The sequence below is a fragment of the Ctenopharyngodon idella genome, chromosome 2, assembly GCF_019924925.1.
Source record: "Ctenopharyngodon idella isolate HZGC_01 chromosome 2, HZGC01, whole genome shotgun sequence".
NCBI classification, from domain to species: Eukaryota; Metazoa; Chordata; class Actinopteri; order Cypriniformes; family Xenocyprididae; genus Ctenopharyngodon; species Ctenopharyngodon idella.
Genome location: NC_067221.1, coordinates 20,097,492 through 20,116,318, shown reverse-complemented (window position 1 = coordinate 20,116,318; position 18,827 = coordinate 20,097,492). Strand labels below are relative to the sequence as shown.

The following is an 18,827-nucleotide window of genomic DNA, read 5'->3' as shown; positions in this document are numbered from 1 at the left end:
CATTGTAAAATAAGTGTACTTATAACAATTTAGCCTGCAAAACAGAACCAGCAATGTAGGCACCAAGACAAAAGAACTTTTTGTTGACTTCAGGAAGACAACTCACACACCACACGGCACTAATAGCCCACAACTGCAGTGGTCAGCGACTCTTAGATTCTTTGGCTCACAAATTTCTGATGACCTACACTGCCCTCCAAAAGTTTGGAAACACCCCTGGCAAAGTGTGGTTTTGGACGAAATCAGCATAAATCCTTATCATTTTTTGGTGCAAATACATTGAAGTAACTTGACATTATCATTGAAGACCAGCAATAATAATTTTCATTTTGATTACATAATAATGGCAATATATACATGTCAAAGTCAGACATGCCCCTTTGCCAGCTGTGATGCCTGGTTACTGGTTTAAACTTGGCCCAGGTTTGTAAAAGATTTTTGGGTCAGCACACCTTAATAGCTTCAACAATTGATGGCCAATTAAGTTTAGAATACAATGAACCCAGTTTAGGTCAGATAGCTGCTAATGGTGGATATTTTGATTAATCGAAAATTTAAGTTTTTTCTATGTATAAACTGTTTATGTAATAAAATATGTTTTCATAGTTTGTGTTGTCCCTTATCAGTGCAAAATTATCACACATTAAAAAGGATTCATGCCAATATTGTCCAATATTGTCTAGGGCGTTTCCAAACTTTTGGAGGGCAGTGTACCTTGAAAAACAAATTCGGAGAATATACTGTCTACAATGCACGGGGAAATGTGACATCAACACTAAAGACATTGATCACTGTCTGGTATGAAAATAACAGCACAAATTATGGGATTAATCTTATTTCACCCAAAAATCAAAAGAGAAAAATAGAAATTATACTTAAATTAAATTATATGAATAAAGAAAGGCCTGTTTAAAAGGTTAGGATGAATTATTTTCATGAGAACACCCCCAAAATTCTAATTATAGTAATTAAAAATATCAAATAATAATAACAATATAGCCTATTTTAATACAAATAATATCTTTTGAAATATCTTTAAGTACAGTATTATTATTTGAGTATCTGTTAAACCAATTCATTTCACTTATTAATTTCACTTATTAATTAAGAGATAAGCACTCATTTTCTAGTAGGCTATGAATAGCAAACAAATCAGTTTTTTTTTTTTTTTTTATAGCTATTATGACATCTTTCTCAGTGTGAGAATGTAGAGGGCGCTGTTTCTCATGTTGCGCCTTAATCATTATCATGCCTCATCTATGAGTCGAGTGGGTGTCAACAGTGACTCGATACAGTCAACGCTAACAGTACCGAAACTTAGCAGTGAGCGATTTCACACATAACAAACCAGCGTGACATGGAGCCTACAAATTTACAGGTAAATATATCCATCCAGAAATCATCAACAGATTTGAAGGCAGTGTAAATTCACCAGATAAATTGTTGTCGTTTGTGATGTTTAATTGCAGATCCGTGACCATTTTCTTTGTAAAAGTTTTTTAGAAACCACTTTCACATTCACCACTATCGCAGCCATGGTCATTATTATGAATAAAGTTGGAGTTTAAGTGATTGAGGACGCAGTTCATCGTAATGACACATAGGTTATACATAGGTTATGTTTCAAAACCTAGTGAGCTACCTGTTTAGACAGCAAGTAACTTAGTGGTTCCGAAAGCTCAAATGATGCATCAAAATGATGGCAGAGGCAGGCAGCTTTCTAGTTTTTGATCCGCGGCCATTCTAACCCCGGACATTATTGATATATCTAGGATATTATCTGTTCGTGAACAATTTTGAATATTTTGCCGTTGAAGTGTGACGATTATCTGAAAAAGGTTTTCAAGACATCACTCATCCCCCAAAATAAAACATTTATGAAGAGCAGGTAGTCGCCATATTCACTGGTGTATTTAACATAGCCTATTTGTGTGGATCTTTATTTTTATCTCATAAATCATTACATAGGCACATTCACTTTTACATATAGTCATAATATATGATAGTCAAGATAATGATGACAAAAGCCACATTATAGTCATGCCACTAAGAGATTTATGTCTTGTGGATGTTATATTTGAGATTTTTAAATAATAGTCTGAATTTCTGTTAGACTCATGATAATCTGAATAATAATAATTTGAATCTCTTAAAGTTAGTGTCACTGATTTGCACTACTATTACTCATAAATCACTTTAGATTTTTGATGTATCACTCAAAATTTGACTCACAACACAACCATGCTAACAGTTACATAATTATTACAGTCAAACCAAAAATTATTCAGACATTTTTGATATTTTGATATATTTTACTAGTGGGTGCAGGACACTATAGTTCATTTATGTAAGTGAGGATAGCAAAATGTGTCATATTATACTCAAAAATTCTTCATACAGTGGACTACCAGTAAAATTGATAAAAATTTGGGACCAAACATTTTTCAGACACCTTGACCTGACCATGTTTTGCTTGAGTGTTATCTGACATAATTAAGATTTTTTTTTTTTTCTGACACATTTTAACTCAGTGATCTTGTCATATTTTATTACCATTTCTTTTTAACTATAGTGAATAAACTGTATTAATGAATGAAATGTTCAAGGTGTCTGAATAAATTTTGGTTTGACTGTATATAGCATTATTTATTAATATTTAAATATTGAACTACATGTTGTGTGATTGTGCTTTAAGTATGTACACACTAAAATCTCTGCAAGATGTTAATATATTTATGAGTCAGGACTCAGGTGTGACTATAATGAGTTAATATAAGCAAATTGCACATGCTTAATTTCACAGAAAGCTATAGCTGTAGCCAACAAAGCTGCACAGGAGGACCAGGCTGGAAATTATGAGGAGGCGGTTAAATCTTATCAACATGCAGTGAAATATTTTCTGCATGTAGTAAAACGTGAGTGCACAAATATAGGACTAACCTATATACAATATTCAATGGTGTCTTTTTTTTTCTTTCTTTTTTTTTGCCAATTTAACCCTTTGTTTCCATGCATTCAGGTGAACCACAGGGTAAGGAGGGCAATCAGAAGATCAGAGATAAGTGTAAGCAGTATCTCGACAGGGCAGAAGAGCTCCAAGATTATCTTGATAAGAGAGAGGTTACTATCAAATTATCACTGTCTCTTTGTGGATTTATGAATACGTCCAAGCAGTTCCACTTTTATTTTTTTTTTTTTTTTTTTTGAAAACTTTCAACTTTCAGATAGGTCATCCTGGAAGATATATCATTTACAAAGGTCTTGATAAACTGTCTACAGTAGTTTAATAACAAATACTGGACACTAATACATCTTTGGTCAAATAGTAAAAAAACAAATTTTGACCAACAATTTAAACCACTCTGAGAACACTAACAGTGCATTGAAACATTGTGGCAGCATCATTCTGTATCATGGACTGAAAAACATGCAGAGGGAAAATTGAGCTAAGTAAATAAAAATGCAGAAGGGAAAACAATCTGTGGTCTGCAAAACCACTGGACACTAAAATAGTTTAAAATCAAATGGAACATTAGATACATGGCCTAATGTTAGTGCGAGAGCTCCTATACATTACACTGTGCTCACATACGGGTGGTGCAAGTTTGAATCTAACTAGCAACATTTCCTCTTAGCATTTCCTGTCATTTACTATTCCTGGAAATAAAACGAAAGTAGCAAAAAAGCCAAAATGTAGTGGGCTTAGAGATCACTGTATATTATTTTATATTATATTATATTTTTAAATATTGTTAATATCTTTTGAAGTTGACTTTTCTTTGATGGTGTTTTGAACTGCTTTGACCTTACTTCAGTCTCTAATCTTGTGTTTTACTAACAGTTGGAGAGGGGTCTCACCGTATTGTCAGTGTGCTACACAAACTAATATGGTCAGCAAATGAAATGATGTGATTTTTTGTGTGTGATGGTTGTGTGTAAGAAAGATAAACAGCAGAGGACTGGGGGTCTCCAGTAGCAACGAGTATGTAGGAGTTCTATTTTGTATCCTGAATGTGGTCTGTTGCTTAGTATTGGATTCAGTTGCAGAGAGAGGGGCTTTTTAACCCCCCCCCCCCCATCCCCCCCCATCCTGTGGTTTTGCTTGTAAGTACAGTATCTCACAGAAGTGAGTACACCCCTCACATTTTTGTAAATATTTTATTGTCTTTTCATGTTACAACACTAAAGAAATGACACTTTGCTACAATGTAAAGTAGTGAGTGTACAGCTTGTATAACAGTGTAAATCTGCTGTCCCCTCAAAATAACTCAACACACAGCCATTAATGTCTAAACTGCTGGCCACAAAAGTGAGTACACCCCTAAGTGAAAATGTCCAAATTGGGCCCAATTAGCCATTTTCTCTTCACGGTGTCATGTGACTCGTTAGTGTTACAAGGTCTCAGGTGTGAATGGGGAGCAGGTGTGTTAAATTTGGTGTTATCGCTCTCACTCTCTCATACTGGTCACGGGAAGTTCAACATGGCACCTCATGGCAAAGAACTCTCTGAGGATCTGAAAAAAAGAATTGTTGCTCTACATAAAGATGGTGTAGGCTATAAGAAGATTGCCAAGACCCTGAAACTGAGCTGCAGCACGGTGGCCAAGACCATACAGCGGTTTAACAGGACAGGTTCCATTCAGAACAGGCCTCACCATGGTCGACCAAAGAAGTTGAGTGCACATGCTCAGCGTCAGATGGTGTCAAGCGTGTGTGGTGTCAACCAGGTGAGGAGTACAAAGACAAGTGTGTCTTGCCTACAGTCAAGCATGGTGGTGGGAGTGTCATGGTCTGGGGCTGCATGAGTGCTGCCAGCACTGGGGAGCTACAGTTCATTGAGGGAACCATGTTTGCCAACATGTACTGTGACATACTGAAGCAGAGCATGATCCAACATATTGGTTTCCAACATGATAAGGACCCCAAACACACCTCCAAGACGACCACTTCCTTGCTAAAGAAGCTGAGGGTAAAGGTGAAGGACTGGCCAAGCATGTCTCCAGACCTAAACCCTATTGAGCATCTGTGGGGCATCCTCAAATGGAAGGTGGAGGAGCACAAGGTCTCTAACATCCACCAGCTCCGTGATGTCATCATGGAGGAGTGGAAGAGGACTCCAGTGGCAACCTGTGAAGCTCTGGTGAACTCCATGCCCAAAAGGGGTTAAGGCAGTGCTGGAAAATAATGGTGGCCACACAAAATATTGACACTTTGGGCCCAATTTGGACATTTTCACTTAGAGGTGTACTTACTTTTGTGGCCAGCGGTTTAGACATTAATGGCTGTGTGTTGAGTTATTTTGAGGGGACAGCAAATTTACACTGTTATACAAGCTGTACACTCACTACTTTACATTGTAGCAAAGTGTCATTTCTTCACCATTGTCACATGAAAAGATATAATAAAATATTTACAAAAATGTGAGGGGTGTACTCACTTCTGTGAGATACTGTATATTTGTAGGGGCCTTAATACAGTATGTGCCAAGTCTCTTAAAACACAGTGCAATGTGGTAGTGCGTTTGTAAAACATTTTATTTTTTTGCGTCTGGGAGGCAAGTGAGGTAGTTGTTCCGCCATTGATGCATTGCGGGTTATTGTTGTTTAAGTTAGTTTTCAGGGTGTTGGCTTTAAGGTTTGGTTCTTTTGAAAGTAAAATCTTTAGCCTTTGCTATCCTAATTACCCATCTGTCACCAGATCTGACAGCAGTATCATAGATCATAACAGATCAGTCATGCCCCTGGTTGTTGGATATGGGTGGGTTTTCAGGGACCTGAAGGGGACACTGTATTCCATTCAGCAGCTTTCTGTTGGTCAAAAAGGAGAATCCATATGACCAGCTTGAACCCATTGCAATGTGTGGGTAAATCTTTCACTCTCACTCTAAAGCCGGGGACACACTTAACGACTACCTGAAACATTCTAAGACTGAACTGAACACGCTATATGATTTTAAATGTTGACTGTAAACACCAACTAAACGCAACTGGCACAGATCCGGTGCATTTAGGCCCGATCAGTCGTAAGTATCAAATTGCATTCATAATCTGCTTACAATCGTTAAGTGTGTCCCCGGCTTTAATTGCAGATTGCATTGATTCCTATTTAAAAGATTTTGCAACAACAGCAAATTAATTCGTATGAATATATTCAGTTGTGCTTTTTTGCTGGATCTGCTTACGCACCACTGATAGTTATGGTGTAGAAGTGAACCATCATGCTTATTTTTCCTTCTCGTGAGATTTTGGGTTAGACACAACAATGCTTTAAATTATCCAACAGAGATGCAGCTAAACTGTTCACAAAAATGGACCATCCTCTAAATTTGCTGACTCTATTTAATATTTCTCAGCTACCAATATTACCTCACTACAGTTATTTTAAAGTGAAAATTAAATGTTATTTACATCTCATACATACTTGTGGTTTTAGGGAACAGAATGAAAATTAAGAGGGCTTGGTGATGTCAAGTTTGAAGACAAGCATTTCTTTTTCTTTTAAATATTGTGCATTGATGAATCATGTGCAATAAGACCAGGAACTTTATTAAAAAATTACTTATTAAGAAATTATAAAGGGTGTATTTTGGTTTTATGTTGACTATAAATGCAGTGGACCATTTTATATATATCCATTGTCTGTTTGGATATAATACAATATATTTGTTGTTTGTTCTCTTTTTTTTTTTTTTTTTTTTTTTTTTTTTTTTGGTGCTTAACGTGGTGTCTACCTTGGTGCCTTTTTGTTACAACATGGTTCTAAAAGAAACAAGAGTAAGATATTTATCTTATTACTACCTTGTCATACTGCAATATAATACCTGATAATGTGTAAGCAATGTTTTGGCTCATGCCTGTGTGACCTTTCAGTTTGACAATAGAAACACTTTATAGCTCAGTTATCTCGCTGATGACTTCAGTCTTTTGGTAGCTATATCACTATAGTAACACAGCTGGCCTATCTATGTAGCTGTGAATGGGCAGATTTCCAGTATTAATACTTAAGCCAATATAATAATAGCGATGAGACTGGAGTTAGCTATCACACTTTTTATTCCAGGGAATAATTCTTCCGGTGGGCTGGGGAATATAGGGGTAAGTTGTCACACAGGAACTGGTCATTAAATAGTCTGTTATAGGTTAGGGACCAAATGTGTCTAATCGGTTGAGGAAAAAATGCCAGAGGCATAATTATTTAAAATTAATGTAATGTAATACAAAAAAAATATTAATTTAATGTTTTGGCAAACAGACATTTTGTCAGTATTAAATTAGATTAAACATAATATCTCCTGTCCTGACGTTTGAAAAATCTGACATTATGATAAAATTAGTCAGTGTGGTTTTATTGTATTGACTTGTTTACCCTACAAAAATATTGAAAAATTGAAGAATATCAAGTGCTTGAAAAGAACATCAACAAAAACACTACTAAAGACAACAAGCATTTGGAATTCTAACTCAAAACCTTATAGTTGCTCAGATAGCGTGTAGATATGGACAGCTAGCCCCAGTCTCACTGATGAATTGTTTTCAAGTAATCTCTGTAACTTGGATACATTCAAAAGATTATAATCAAATGATTGAAGTCGATTTGTACAAAATGTGATATACTTCCGGGCAGGTAGTTATACTTTCTGATGTTTGGTGGCAGAGTCCTTTTGTTTTTTAAGTACAATAATCTTAAATATGACGACAACAACTTCTATTACGTAGGAATGACTCCTTTATTTTTTTATGTTCCTGAAACCGGACTCGTTTTAAGGGCGCGCCAAAAAGGCGTGTCTTACGCGTATGACGCATGACATTTTTGGAACACGTGAGCGTGGAGGCGGAAGTGAAATTCGACATTTTAATGCGGAAGTTGTTTTTTTTCTCTGTTATTCAACGATCTCAAAAATAAGTACTAAAAAATCATAATTTTCCAATCCTCGTTGTTTGTTTGTAAAAACGTGTCTGTAACAGTTTGATAATATAACACTGTCTTTATATTTCCGAAACACGTCGTACGTTCTTGATTTTTTTCAGCCCCTATGGCTGCCAACAACAACTTACAGGTAAGTTAGCCAACAAATTAACTCGTAGTTTTTCAACTGACAGCAAGAACGTTAACTTATGGATTTAATTAAGATAAATACTAAGTTTTGTCGCATTTGTAAGTTCATACATTTCAAAGCAATGATTTTGTAGTAAATATGGAGAGATGATCGCCTAACCCATCTCTTACTAGCACACATTGTTTTCTTTAACTTGTCATATATATACTAATAAAACTGTTATAGTCGTAATCGGTTTTAACTGATTGTACGTCAGATTATAAATGGCATTTTGAATGTTAATAAGACAATGACGTTAGCAGGTTAAGATCGGATAAGCTAACTATACATTTAGGTGTTGGGTTTGACCGTTGTCTAGTTTGCTGTAAGTTTAGCTCTAAATCTAGTTTTGTGTTTATGAATACAATTATAGGGCTGTTACATCTATTAATCTTAGGCTCATTGTTTTGGTGAACTTTTAAGCATTATAATTTTGCTTGGAGGACAAGATTCCACATCCATCATTTTCGTTTGTTTGAGAATTAAGAGTGTGCTAGTGTCTAATAACCATGAGTGAAATTCCCCATACAGTCCATGTTTAATGTTAACAGCTACATTGCATTTTTTTCAAGCCCACTCTAAAACAATGCTATGATATTTACTACACAGAAAGCTATAGATCTGGCCAGTAAGGCATCTCAGGAGGATAAGGCCGAAAACTATGAAGAGGCCCTTCGTTTATATCAGCATGCTGTTCAGTATTTCTTGCATGTTGTCAAATGTAAGTATGCAGCAGAAATTTGTTTATATCAATCCATCAAGAAAAATGATTTTAGCAACAGAAAAACAATATTATTCCTGTCATATTTGTTATAGTTTGCTTAGTGATCATATATACAACAGTGAAGGCTTACTATATGTTTAACTCTCTCTGTTTCTTATTTCTTTTTTACAAAGATGAAGCACAGGGTGATAAGGCCAAACAAAGCATCCGGGCCAAATGTGCTGAATATTTAGACCGGGCTGAGAAACTGAAAGAGTATTTAAAGAAAAAAGAGAAAGCCCCAGCGAAACCAGTGAAGGAGTCCCAGTCCAGTGACAAAGGGTGGGTGTTGTGAATTAGTAGTTGATTGAATAAATTCAAAAACATGCATGCATACATTCAAAATGCGTGTTCGATTTCTGTGAATCATGACAAATATTAGCCAATTGTTTTTGAGCACAATAACGTGTCCAGTCTGAATGCCCTACTTAAAAATGCACCTAATCTGGCTCTGATGGACCCCAAATATATAGTGCTTTCTTAAGGCTGACTAATTGTTTGCCAATCAGATAACCCATATTTATTTAAAGTAGTAGTTTTGCATATCCCGAACTGCTAGTGTGTGTTCACAATGCCTATGCAAAGTCATGTTAGCAACTGAGACTGTTTTTTCACTTTTTTTTTTTCTGTGATTAATCAGACCATACATATAGCTAAGTGATAGTTCATCATTTACTCACCCTCAAGTTGTTCCAAACCTGTATGAATTTCTTTGTTCTGCTGAACACAAAGGAAGATATTTGGAAGAATGTCAGTAACCAAATAGATCTCGCCCCCCATTGACTACCATAGTATTTATTTTTCCTACTGTGGTAGTGAATGGGGGGTGAGATCTGTTTGGTTCCATTTTTGGGTGAACTATCCCTTTAATGCTTGATTTGCTTGTCTGGTACAAGTGGATTTTTTTGAAGGGACAGGTGAAAGAGAATTTTACTTGCCCGACCGGACAAGTGGCCTGATTAAAATGTCAGTAACAAAAAAAATAGCTATTGGGAATCACCAAAATGCGAGAATGACTTTTATGTTATTACATTTAGTGTAAGTGGCGATCGATAGTGGATAATAATGATGTATAACGTAGCCTACTGACAGTTCTGCTCTGGCTTAATAGGTGATAGTTTCGTTTGCAAAAGCAGACAATATTGTGTCTAAAATAACACAATATTAACTTCTTATTTATTGAACTGTTGTATAAAATCAATATCACATTTGCACTCGTGCTATTCGGGGCAAAAACAACACTTGTGTGATATTCCTTACCTATATCATATGATATAAATATCATTTTTGCCCTGATAGCTTGAATTTTAGGGGCTTAAAACTGCATTCTGTAAGCTACATCACGCAATGAGCTGTGTCCCTGCATCATTTTCGTCACCAATCAACTTTATAAAATGTAAGATGAACTACGTAGGTTTGGGGTGGGTGCGTTAAATGTGTTAATGATTTTAACATGTTATTTTTTCCCATAACTAATTAATTAAATGAACATGTTAAATCGACAGCCCTAAAAATAACACTGCATTAATCTCTATTAAAGCTTTGAAAATTATTCAGTCAAGATCAGTGAGTGATTCCCCCCCTTTTTTTTCATTGATTAAAATTAATGACACAAACTGCTGCAGGCACTCTAAGACCTGATGCAGATCTGACACATATCTGATTTTCTCTCAAATCTATATTCTTTTAAAACTGTTTACAAGAGTACTCATCCAAAACAGGCATTTTGACAATTTTTTTTGTTTTTGTCTGTTCAAGAACGATAAGACGCCAAAGAGATCTGCTGCATTGGTTTCTGTGCATATTTCACATTATATTTTTAACCCTAGGAATGAGAGTGATGGAGAAGGAGATGACCCAGAGAAAAAGAAATTTCAGAATCAGCTCTCAGGTTAGTTATTCCCCGTTCAGACACTTTCTTCTAAATACTACAAAATTACAAATTTAGTTTTTCACTTTATTAGTTTAATACTAAGTAAATGCCAAGCCAAAACTGCACTTTTTGATGTTTCTTAGTTTTAATCCCAACAAATATCTGTTGAATCTTATTGACTGATTCAAACACCGGTTCTTCTGTCACAGGAGCCATTATCATGGAGAAGCCGAACATTAAATGGAATGATGTCGCCGGGTTAGAGGGGGCCAAAGAGGCTTTGAAAGAAGCCGTCATTCTGCCAATCAAATTCCCACATCTCTTCACAGGCAAGTGGCTTTTTCCTGCCTGGATCAACAATATCAACTAATGGGATAATGCTTTCATGTAACACTTTTAAAGTATTAAATGGTCATCAGTGCAAATATGTGTCTTGTGTTTGCTCAATAGTTTGAACCGTAAGGGATAATTGATGGCTGTGGGTAAATCCAAAACTACAACTGTACCAGTACCCTGTAAAAGGAACATCAGGACTGACGTTGACAGATAATGATATAAATTGTTTCTGTCTCAGGTAAAAGAACTCCATGGAGGGGCATCCTTCTGTTCGGGCCTCCAGGAACAGGCAAATCTTACCTGGCCAAAGCAGTAGCGACAGAAGCCAACAATTCCACCTTCTTCTCCATTTCCTCCTCAGACCTGGTATCCAAATGGCTGGGAGAGAGTGAAAAGTGAGGAATGGTGTTGGTTACCTTTACCAGGACATGATAATAGTCTGGATGTTTGCTAGAAAGCGAACATATGAAATATTCGTTTAATAATTATGTTTTGTAATAATTTACTCTGATTAATAGTACAGCTGTGATAAGCCATAATTGGTAAACAATACTGTAGTGGGGGCTTTTATGTGGATCTTTGAACAGAATTTGGTATCGAGCAACCTTGACTCACCAACGTACCTGTAAATGAAAGCCAAAATGCTTAAAACATTTAATTCTGTATGGCTTTATAATTAGTTCTTATGGCCACACATTCAGGTGCACTACTTTTAGGAAATGATACAGAGTACCGGAAAGATCTACAGTTCTGATTGGTGAAGTTGCTCGTCACCTGATTAAATGGTTAAAATGATGCTGTGCAATGTTTAAACGGGTCCTTTTATCCCCTCAGGCTGGTGAAGAACTTGTTCACTTTGGCCCGAGAGCACAAGCCCTCTATTATCTTTATCGATGAGATCGATTCACTCTGCGGCTCCAGGAGCGAGAATGAAAGTGAAGCAGCTCGCAGAATCAAAACCGAGTTTCTGGTTCAGATGCAAGGTGAGAATATTATACGTGTTATGAATGTCTGTAACAGGGATGTCAAATCCTGCTTCTGAGTGAAGAGTTTAGCTCCAATCCTAACAAAGCACACCACAAAGAAAAAAATTGAATGAGTAAATGGCTACACTGTGTTTGTCTGAAACGCATTGTGAATCAGCAGTGATGTAAAATCATGTGATCAAAATCACTTTCATGTTTGTTTCTAGGATGTTTTTTTCCCCCAGATATTTATTTGCGTGAATTTTCTTTATCCAGGTTATTATATTTATATCAGTTTTGCATAGTTAGATTATTTTTTTGACAGTCTGTGATGGAAAAAAAAAAAGAAAAAAGTAAATTGTAAATTCATATATGTCATGTTAGTATTTGTTGTAGTGCTTTTTTTTTTTTTTTTTTAATTTACGCTGATCTGTTGTGATATTCACCTATTTGTCATTTTAAAGATAAACATGCTCTTAAGGTTTAAGACCTTAAGTTACTTCACCATATGAATCATTAATATTATGTAATGCAAATTCATGTCTTTATAGGTGTCGGTAATGACAATGAAGGGATCCTGGTACTGGGAGCCACAAATATCCCATGGACGTTGGATTCTGCCATCAGAAGACGGTAATAATTTGTTTCCATGAGTAACTGATTTACCATGAAAAACTGAAAGAGAACCGTCAGAGAGGAGTGATAGTCTATCAGCTAAAGATGATCTCATTAAACTATGTGCCAGTGTGATGCATCATGTTTTAATGACATCACCTGGGTCACATCAGCTAGAACAGGTTTTTCAACTCTTGTAGCTCATTTAGGAGCCAGAGACCATGAATCAGTATGAATCATGTGGAATGTTATTATGAAAGATGTACAGGGTTCAGTATTTTGTTTACGTAGATCCTTTTGAAATCCTGGACGTTTGAGATGTTTTCATGTACACTACCGTTCATAAGGTTGGGGCAGTATGATATTTTTTTTTTGTTGAAAACCTCAAGCCATCTTAGGTGTATATGACTGTATTCTTTCAGACGAAAACAATTGGAGATATATTTAAAAATAACCTGGCTCTTCTAAGCTTTATAATGGTAGTGAATGGGCCGTGTTTTGAAGCACCCCAAAAATGCATCCATCCATCATAAATATAATCTATCCAGTTGGTTAACCCTTTAAGACCGGATGGAGTGCCTGTGCTCCCATTTGCTTGTCTCTCTTTAAGAGCCAATAAAAATGGAACCCATATAGGTAGCACAAAAATTGTTTTTGCATACAAAACCAGAGACTTTACTCGTTCAGATGAAGCCTCCCACATGCTCCTGTTGTGTTGTTTTCACCCTCTAATGAGTCTGAGTAATATGCATTTACAACCAAAAACAGCACAGGCGCTAACTGAATACAAATATGTAGATTTCACGTGCTCATAACTTCATGAAAAATGCACAGATCATAGAAAATGGCACAGCATTATTTAAAGCAGATTCTCACGATCAAAATCAACTTAATATATTGCGGTGATCACAAGATATTACTCACGGAATAATGTAACATACTTGGCTAAAAACATGTCTCTCATCTTTCCGGTATACAGTGTGTATCCAATGTTCCCTGAACCATCCATGTTTGTTTTCCAACGTGGAATAACACAAAATAGATATAATTTTAAAGCTTAGAAACTCAGCTATTTAATGCATCTAATCATTTTGAAAAACTCCTAATGAGTGCTGAGAAGTGCCTCTAAACCGGAGTTTACCACCCGTGGGTGCCATCTGGCTGCGAAAAAATGAATAACACTTTATTCAACTATACTTTATGCTATCACCACAAAATTTGAATCAGATGCAGCTCACGTATAGGAGAGCATCACCAAAAGAATTTTTCCTGAGTTATTCCATGTCAAATAAAAAAAAATGAAAAATTATTTAAAAAAATTATAGATATTTTTTTGTCTTTTATCAGCGGTTTCTCAGCATGTAAATGTCCAAATGTAATGTAATTTATATTTTCTAAAAATTTAAAAAGTGTTCTATCAAATGATACCTACCTTTTGACTCTCCTTACTTCAGTTTTGGAGTTATGGGTCTTTACTTTTGTGTATGTCGCTCAGAAAAAAAAAACTCTAAAAAAGCCTTCAGGTCTTAAAGGGTTAATAAAGGCCTTCTAAAGCGAAGCGATGGGTTTTTGTAAGGAAAATATCCATATTTAAAACTTTTATAATCTAAAAAAAACTAGCTTCCGCCAGACGACCATACGGTACGGATACTGCGCAAGTCGACTTGCGCCAAATGACTAACCCCTGAAGCGATGTATGACGCAGGCTGTAGGAGTATCATAAGCTTAGTTGCCTCTTGTGGTTTAAACAAATAGCTCTGTGCAACAGACTCAAGCTCCTCTTCTCTTTATATAGAAATCCTCCAACATTTTTCATTAAAATGTTATTTATATTGAGATTTCGCGTTCGTCATGCGTCGGGTCAGAGGTTACTCTTATGCCACAAATCGATACATATGGGCACATGCAGGAAGCTAGTGATTGTAGTTAATAAAGTTTTAAATATTAAATATGGATATATTTCTTACAAAAACCCATCGCTTCGCTTCAGAAGGCCTTTATTAACCCCCTTGGAGCCGTATGGATTATAATTATGATGGATGGATGCATTTATTTGGGGCTTCAAAATGTGCCCCAAATAATTGGTGTGTAAATCATGGGCTAATTTTTATTTTTGGGTGAACTATCCCTTTTTAATGCTTTTTATTCATCAAAGAATCCTTAAAAATCTTATCATGGTTTCCACAAATATATTAAGCAGCACAACTGTTTTCAACATTGATAATAATAATGATAATAATAAATGTTTCTTGAGCAGCAAATCATCATATTATAATGATTCCTGAAGGATCATGTGACACTAAAGACTGGAGTAATGATGCTGAAAATTCAGCTTTGCATAACAGGAATAAATTACAATTTGAAATATATTCAAATAGAAAACAGTTTATTTTAAATTGTAATAAGATTTCACAATATTACTGTATTTTTAATCAAATAGATGCAGCTTTGATGAGCATAAGAGACGACTTTTTAAAAAATCTTACTGACCTCAAAGTTTTGAACGGTACTTTATGTATCAATAACCTTGACCTAGAAGGCGACATTGAAGAATCTCACATATAAGATATGATTCCAGAACCTCCATTTGTGTTATTTCATAGATTTGATTGTTTGACTATTGTTTTAATATGTAAAAAATAGTAACAGTAATGAATGAGTGAGTGTCCATTTACCACTTTTAACTGCAAGTGTATGTGTTCATTGTTCATCTTCTGTGTTGTGTTTAGATTTGAGAAACGTATTTACATCCCTCTGCCAGAAGAGCACGCTCGTGGGTTCATGTTCAAGCTAAATCTAGGCACTACACCTAACAGTCTCACCGAATCAGACTTCATGACTCTGGGCAAGAAGACAGATGGTTACTCTGGTGCTGACATTAGTGTCATCGTCAGAGACGCTCTCATGCAGCCCGTCAGGAAGGTTCAGTCTGCCACTCACTTTAAACGGGTGAGTCCTGCCAGACATCCAATACATTAATAAATGGAAACGGAGTAAATGTAAACTGAAATATGAGTCATATTAATGAACTGAAAATGAATTACTTCCCCTTTTCAACTGTTACCATTTTTGTTTTCATTCATTAGGTACGAGGACCATCAAGAGATGACCCAAATGTCATAGTGGATGACCTCCTAACCCCTTGCTCCCCAGGTGATCCACAGGCTATAGAAATGACATGGATGGATGTTCCTGGAGAGAAACTTTTGGAGCCAATTGTTTCCATGGTGAGAATGTTTTTAGTTCTCATATTTTTTTACACCATCAGTACACACTAATTGTGATTATTGTTCATAAGAAAAAAGTTATTCTGTGTCCTAACCAATGCTGCAAAGTTCCAGTGTCAAGCTATTTATTTTACATACTGTACAAAAGAAGCATGCATTATATTTTATCAAATCATCTTTAAAATGACAGTAAAGGCATCTATAATGTTAAAAAATATTTTTATTTCAAATTAATTATTTTCTTTGAACTTTCTATTCATTAAAGGATCCTGAAAAAAATATTATCACGGTTTCCACAAAAATATTAAGCAGCACAGCTGTTTTCAACATCAATAATAATAAGAAATGTTTCTTGAGCAGCAAATCAGTGTATTGTGTTCTAAAGCCATAACAGTTTAAACCTCTGATATATGGTTTCCTGAGCACACACGACATGACGTGTCGCATGAGTATTAAACTGATTTTTCTTATTGCACTGTTAAAAAAACAGACAATATTCACATAAACCCAGTCAGTTATGTCTGTGAACGTAAAAAGCAGGGAAAGAAACCGCATGGGTAAATTAGATCTGTGTCTTAAATATATGCTGTTAATATGAATCAAACAACAAAAGAAAAACAGAAAATCACTCACTGCTCTTGACTGAATAACTTTAGTACCTTTTATTAAGAATACATTTCTTACTTGAATGCTGCTGTTAAGTGTACTGGCGAGGAGATAAACATGGCGGACTGTGTACAAATCACTCAAGGGAGGAGCTAAGCTAATAGGGCATATTCCATCACCAGTCGTGGGCGGAGCTTCCCCCCACTCATACATAAGAGTAGGGGGAATTCTGGAACCGTTTGTTTGGAGAGGCTGTTTATGATTTATGGGGATTATAAAAAGGAGTGGGTGGATTTTTACCATTATAGGCTGGTTGTTTACATGTGTGTACACTGTGTTCAAACACCTTATAAAAGTGAATTCAGCATAATAGGTCCCCTTTAAAATTACATTTTAAAATATATGAAAATAATCAAGTTATCTTAAATTATTATACTACTATTAAATATTATTTTCTCTGTATTTTTGGTCAAATAAATGCAGAATTGTCTTCTTTAAACATTAAAAATTTCTTACTGAGCCCAAACTTTTGAACGGTAGTGTATATCTGTGTGTATATTGGCTATTTTGCAGCATCTTTTAATGGTTGAACCAAATAGAAAGATAGTATTTATATAAAAATTAGTGTTTTAAGATAAGTAGTAATACTATTAGTATTTATTTAAAACGTTAAAGTAAGAATAATAAAAGAGAAGTTAACATTTAATATAAAAAATATGAAACAATTAATGTTGTTTGTTTTATTTTATTAAAAAAGATTTGCAAGAATGTTATGGTACTTTAATCAAGTCATCATTATGCTCTACCTGTACCCACAGTCGGACATGCTGAGGTCCCTCACCAACACAAAGCCCACCGTCAACGAGCAAGATCTGGAGAAGCTGAAAAAGTTCACAGAGGACTTTGGACAGGAGGGCTGAACAGAGCCGGTCTCCCGAAACCAAAGCAAACAAATTGTGATTGTAATGTCTTCTCTCTTGCCCTTCACACGCCCCCCTCTTCCTTTCGTACCCATGCTCTTCCTCTGACCGATGGACCCCCTCAGCTCAGGCTAAAGGCTAAATCTAAATTGAAATGTGTATCTCTTCAAGCCCATGTCAGTTTTTTTTTTTTTTTTTTTTTCTTTTCTTTTCTTTTCAATAGCTGCTCTGCCTGCAAGGCTGCCACCAGTACCTTGTGACCATCATGCATCTTTCATCATTAATCCACGGTCTCAATCACAATTATCTGTGCTTAATGTCTGTCTATGATTAACAGAGTCGGCAGGGCCTAAAAAACAATTAGCAAATGTAATGAGTTGTTACTTTACGCTGTGACTAATCGTTTGAAGAAATACTAATGTCACTGTTGTTTACAGTTACATAGGTCTGAATGGACAAAAGTTAAGCTCCGCTGACACATGAAGACTTTTCAGCCCCATCTTAAAATTGCTTTTGTTGGCTGTGCTTTGTAGAAGAACCATTTAAAGTGGCTCTTGTTTGTTGTTGCAAAGACCTCTTTTATGGGTGTTGGTAATGAGAGCTGTCTTTCTAGAGTTGTCTGTTTTTCCTTCTTGTTTGAGAAAGTCACACTTTGAATCTGCATTGACATTTAATGTAACACTTTGAGATCTCCATTTAATAACTTAGGCAATCTTTACATATACTACATATGTCTCCATGTACAGCGTTACTTTCAGTATATTACTGTAAAACTTGATATTTCTTCACTGAGTTATGAGTTACATTATATGTTTGGGGCCAACGTTGGACGTTTGTAAATTCACTTGCTGAGGCTCAGCACACAATGTGCCTTTTTAGCATTCTCCTCCTGTCTCTGTCTCTCTCTCTTTCAAACTACATGCACAGATTCACACATACTGATGCTTATTGATGGATATATAACTGTTTTTATAGGCAGAACGTTTGGGAATGATTCGATGATATTTGCACATTTCATTTAAACATTTACAACTATATATCTGTATACAGCTCCTATGCATTTATAGGGTGTTTGGTTTGCCATTAAAAAAAAACTATAAGACATTGTACTATTAGAATAACAATATAGTATAGAAATTTTTGGTTTGTTTTAAGGATATGTCCTGTTAAACACAGTTTAAAAGTGGTTTATCTCGTTCATTTTATTATTCACATGTAAATAAAGGTTGAAATGGAAATAACTTGTCACTTGTGGTTGAACTAACTGTCAATAATGCTGTCAGTGTCTGTTTTTTGGAGAGAGGGTGTGCGTTTGGCTAAGACATTGAAACGGCTTCTAGAACTAAGAACATTTCAGTTATCTTTTACGTTAAAGTGACAGTTTGGCAGTATTCCTGCTGTGGAAAGAATGTTGAACTTTGGAACTT

At 35.6% G+C, this 18,827-nt stretch overlaps 1 protein-coding gene across 2 annotated transcripts; it reads left to right on the top strand.

The window, feature by feature from the left end:
* The first annotated feature begins 1,226 nt into the window (after positions 1 to 1,226).
* On the top strand, positions 1,227 to 18,641 carry vps4b (vacuolar protein sorting 4 homolog B). 2 transcript variants are annotated; one of them, XM_051865610.1, is made up of 13 exons: positions 1,227 to 1,378; positions 2,804 to 2,915; positions 3,020 to 3,120; positions 8,705 to 8,816; positions 8,993 to 9,140; positions 10,688 to 10,749; positions 10,941 to 11,060; positions 11,306 to 11,462; positions 11,902 to 12,050; positions 12,584 to 12,665; positions 15,377 to 15,596; positions 15,734 to 15,874; positions 17,299 to 18,641. In XM_051865610.1, the coding sequence occupies exons 1-13, from the start codon at positions 1,358 to 1,360 to the stop codon at positions 17,398 to 17,400; spliced, it is 1,527 nt and encodes a 508-aa protein (XP_051721570.1). In that variant the 5' UTR covers positions 1,227 to 1,357; the 3' UTR covers positions 17,401 to 18,641. The 2 variants fall into 2 exon arrangements, with proteins under 2 accessions (XP_051721570.1, XP_051721580.1); XM_051865620.1 differs by lacking the exons at positions 1,227 to 1,378; positions 2,804 to 2,915; positions 3,020 to 3,120 and adding an exon at positions 7,823 to 8,056.
* Positions 18,642 to 18,827: the final 186 nt, after the last annotated feature.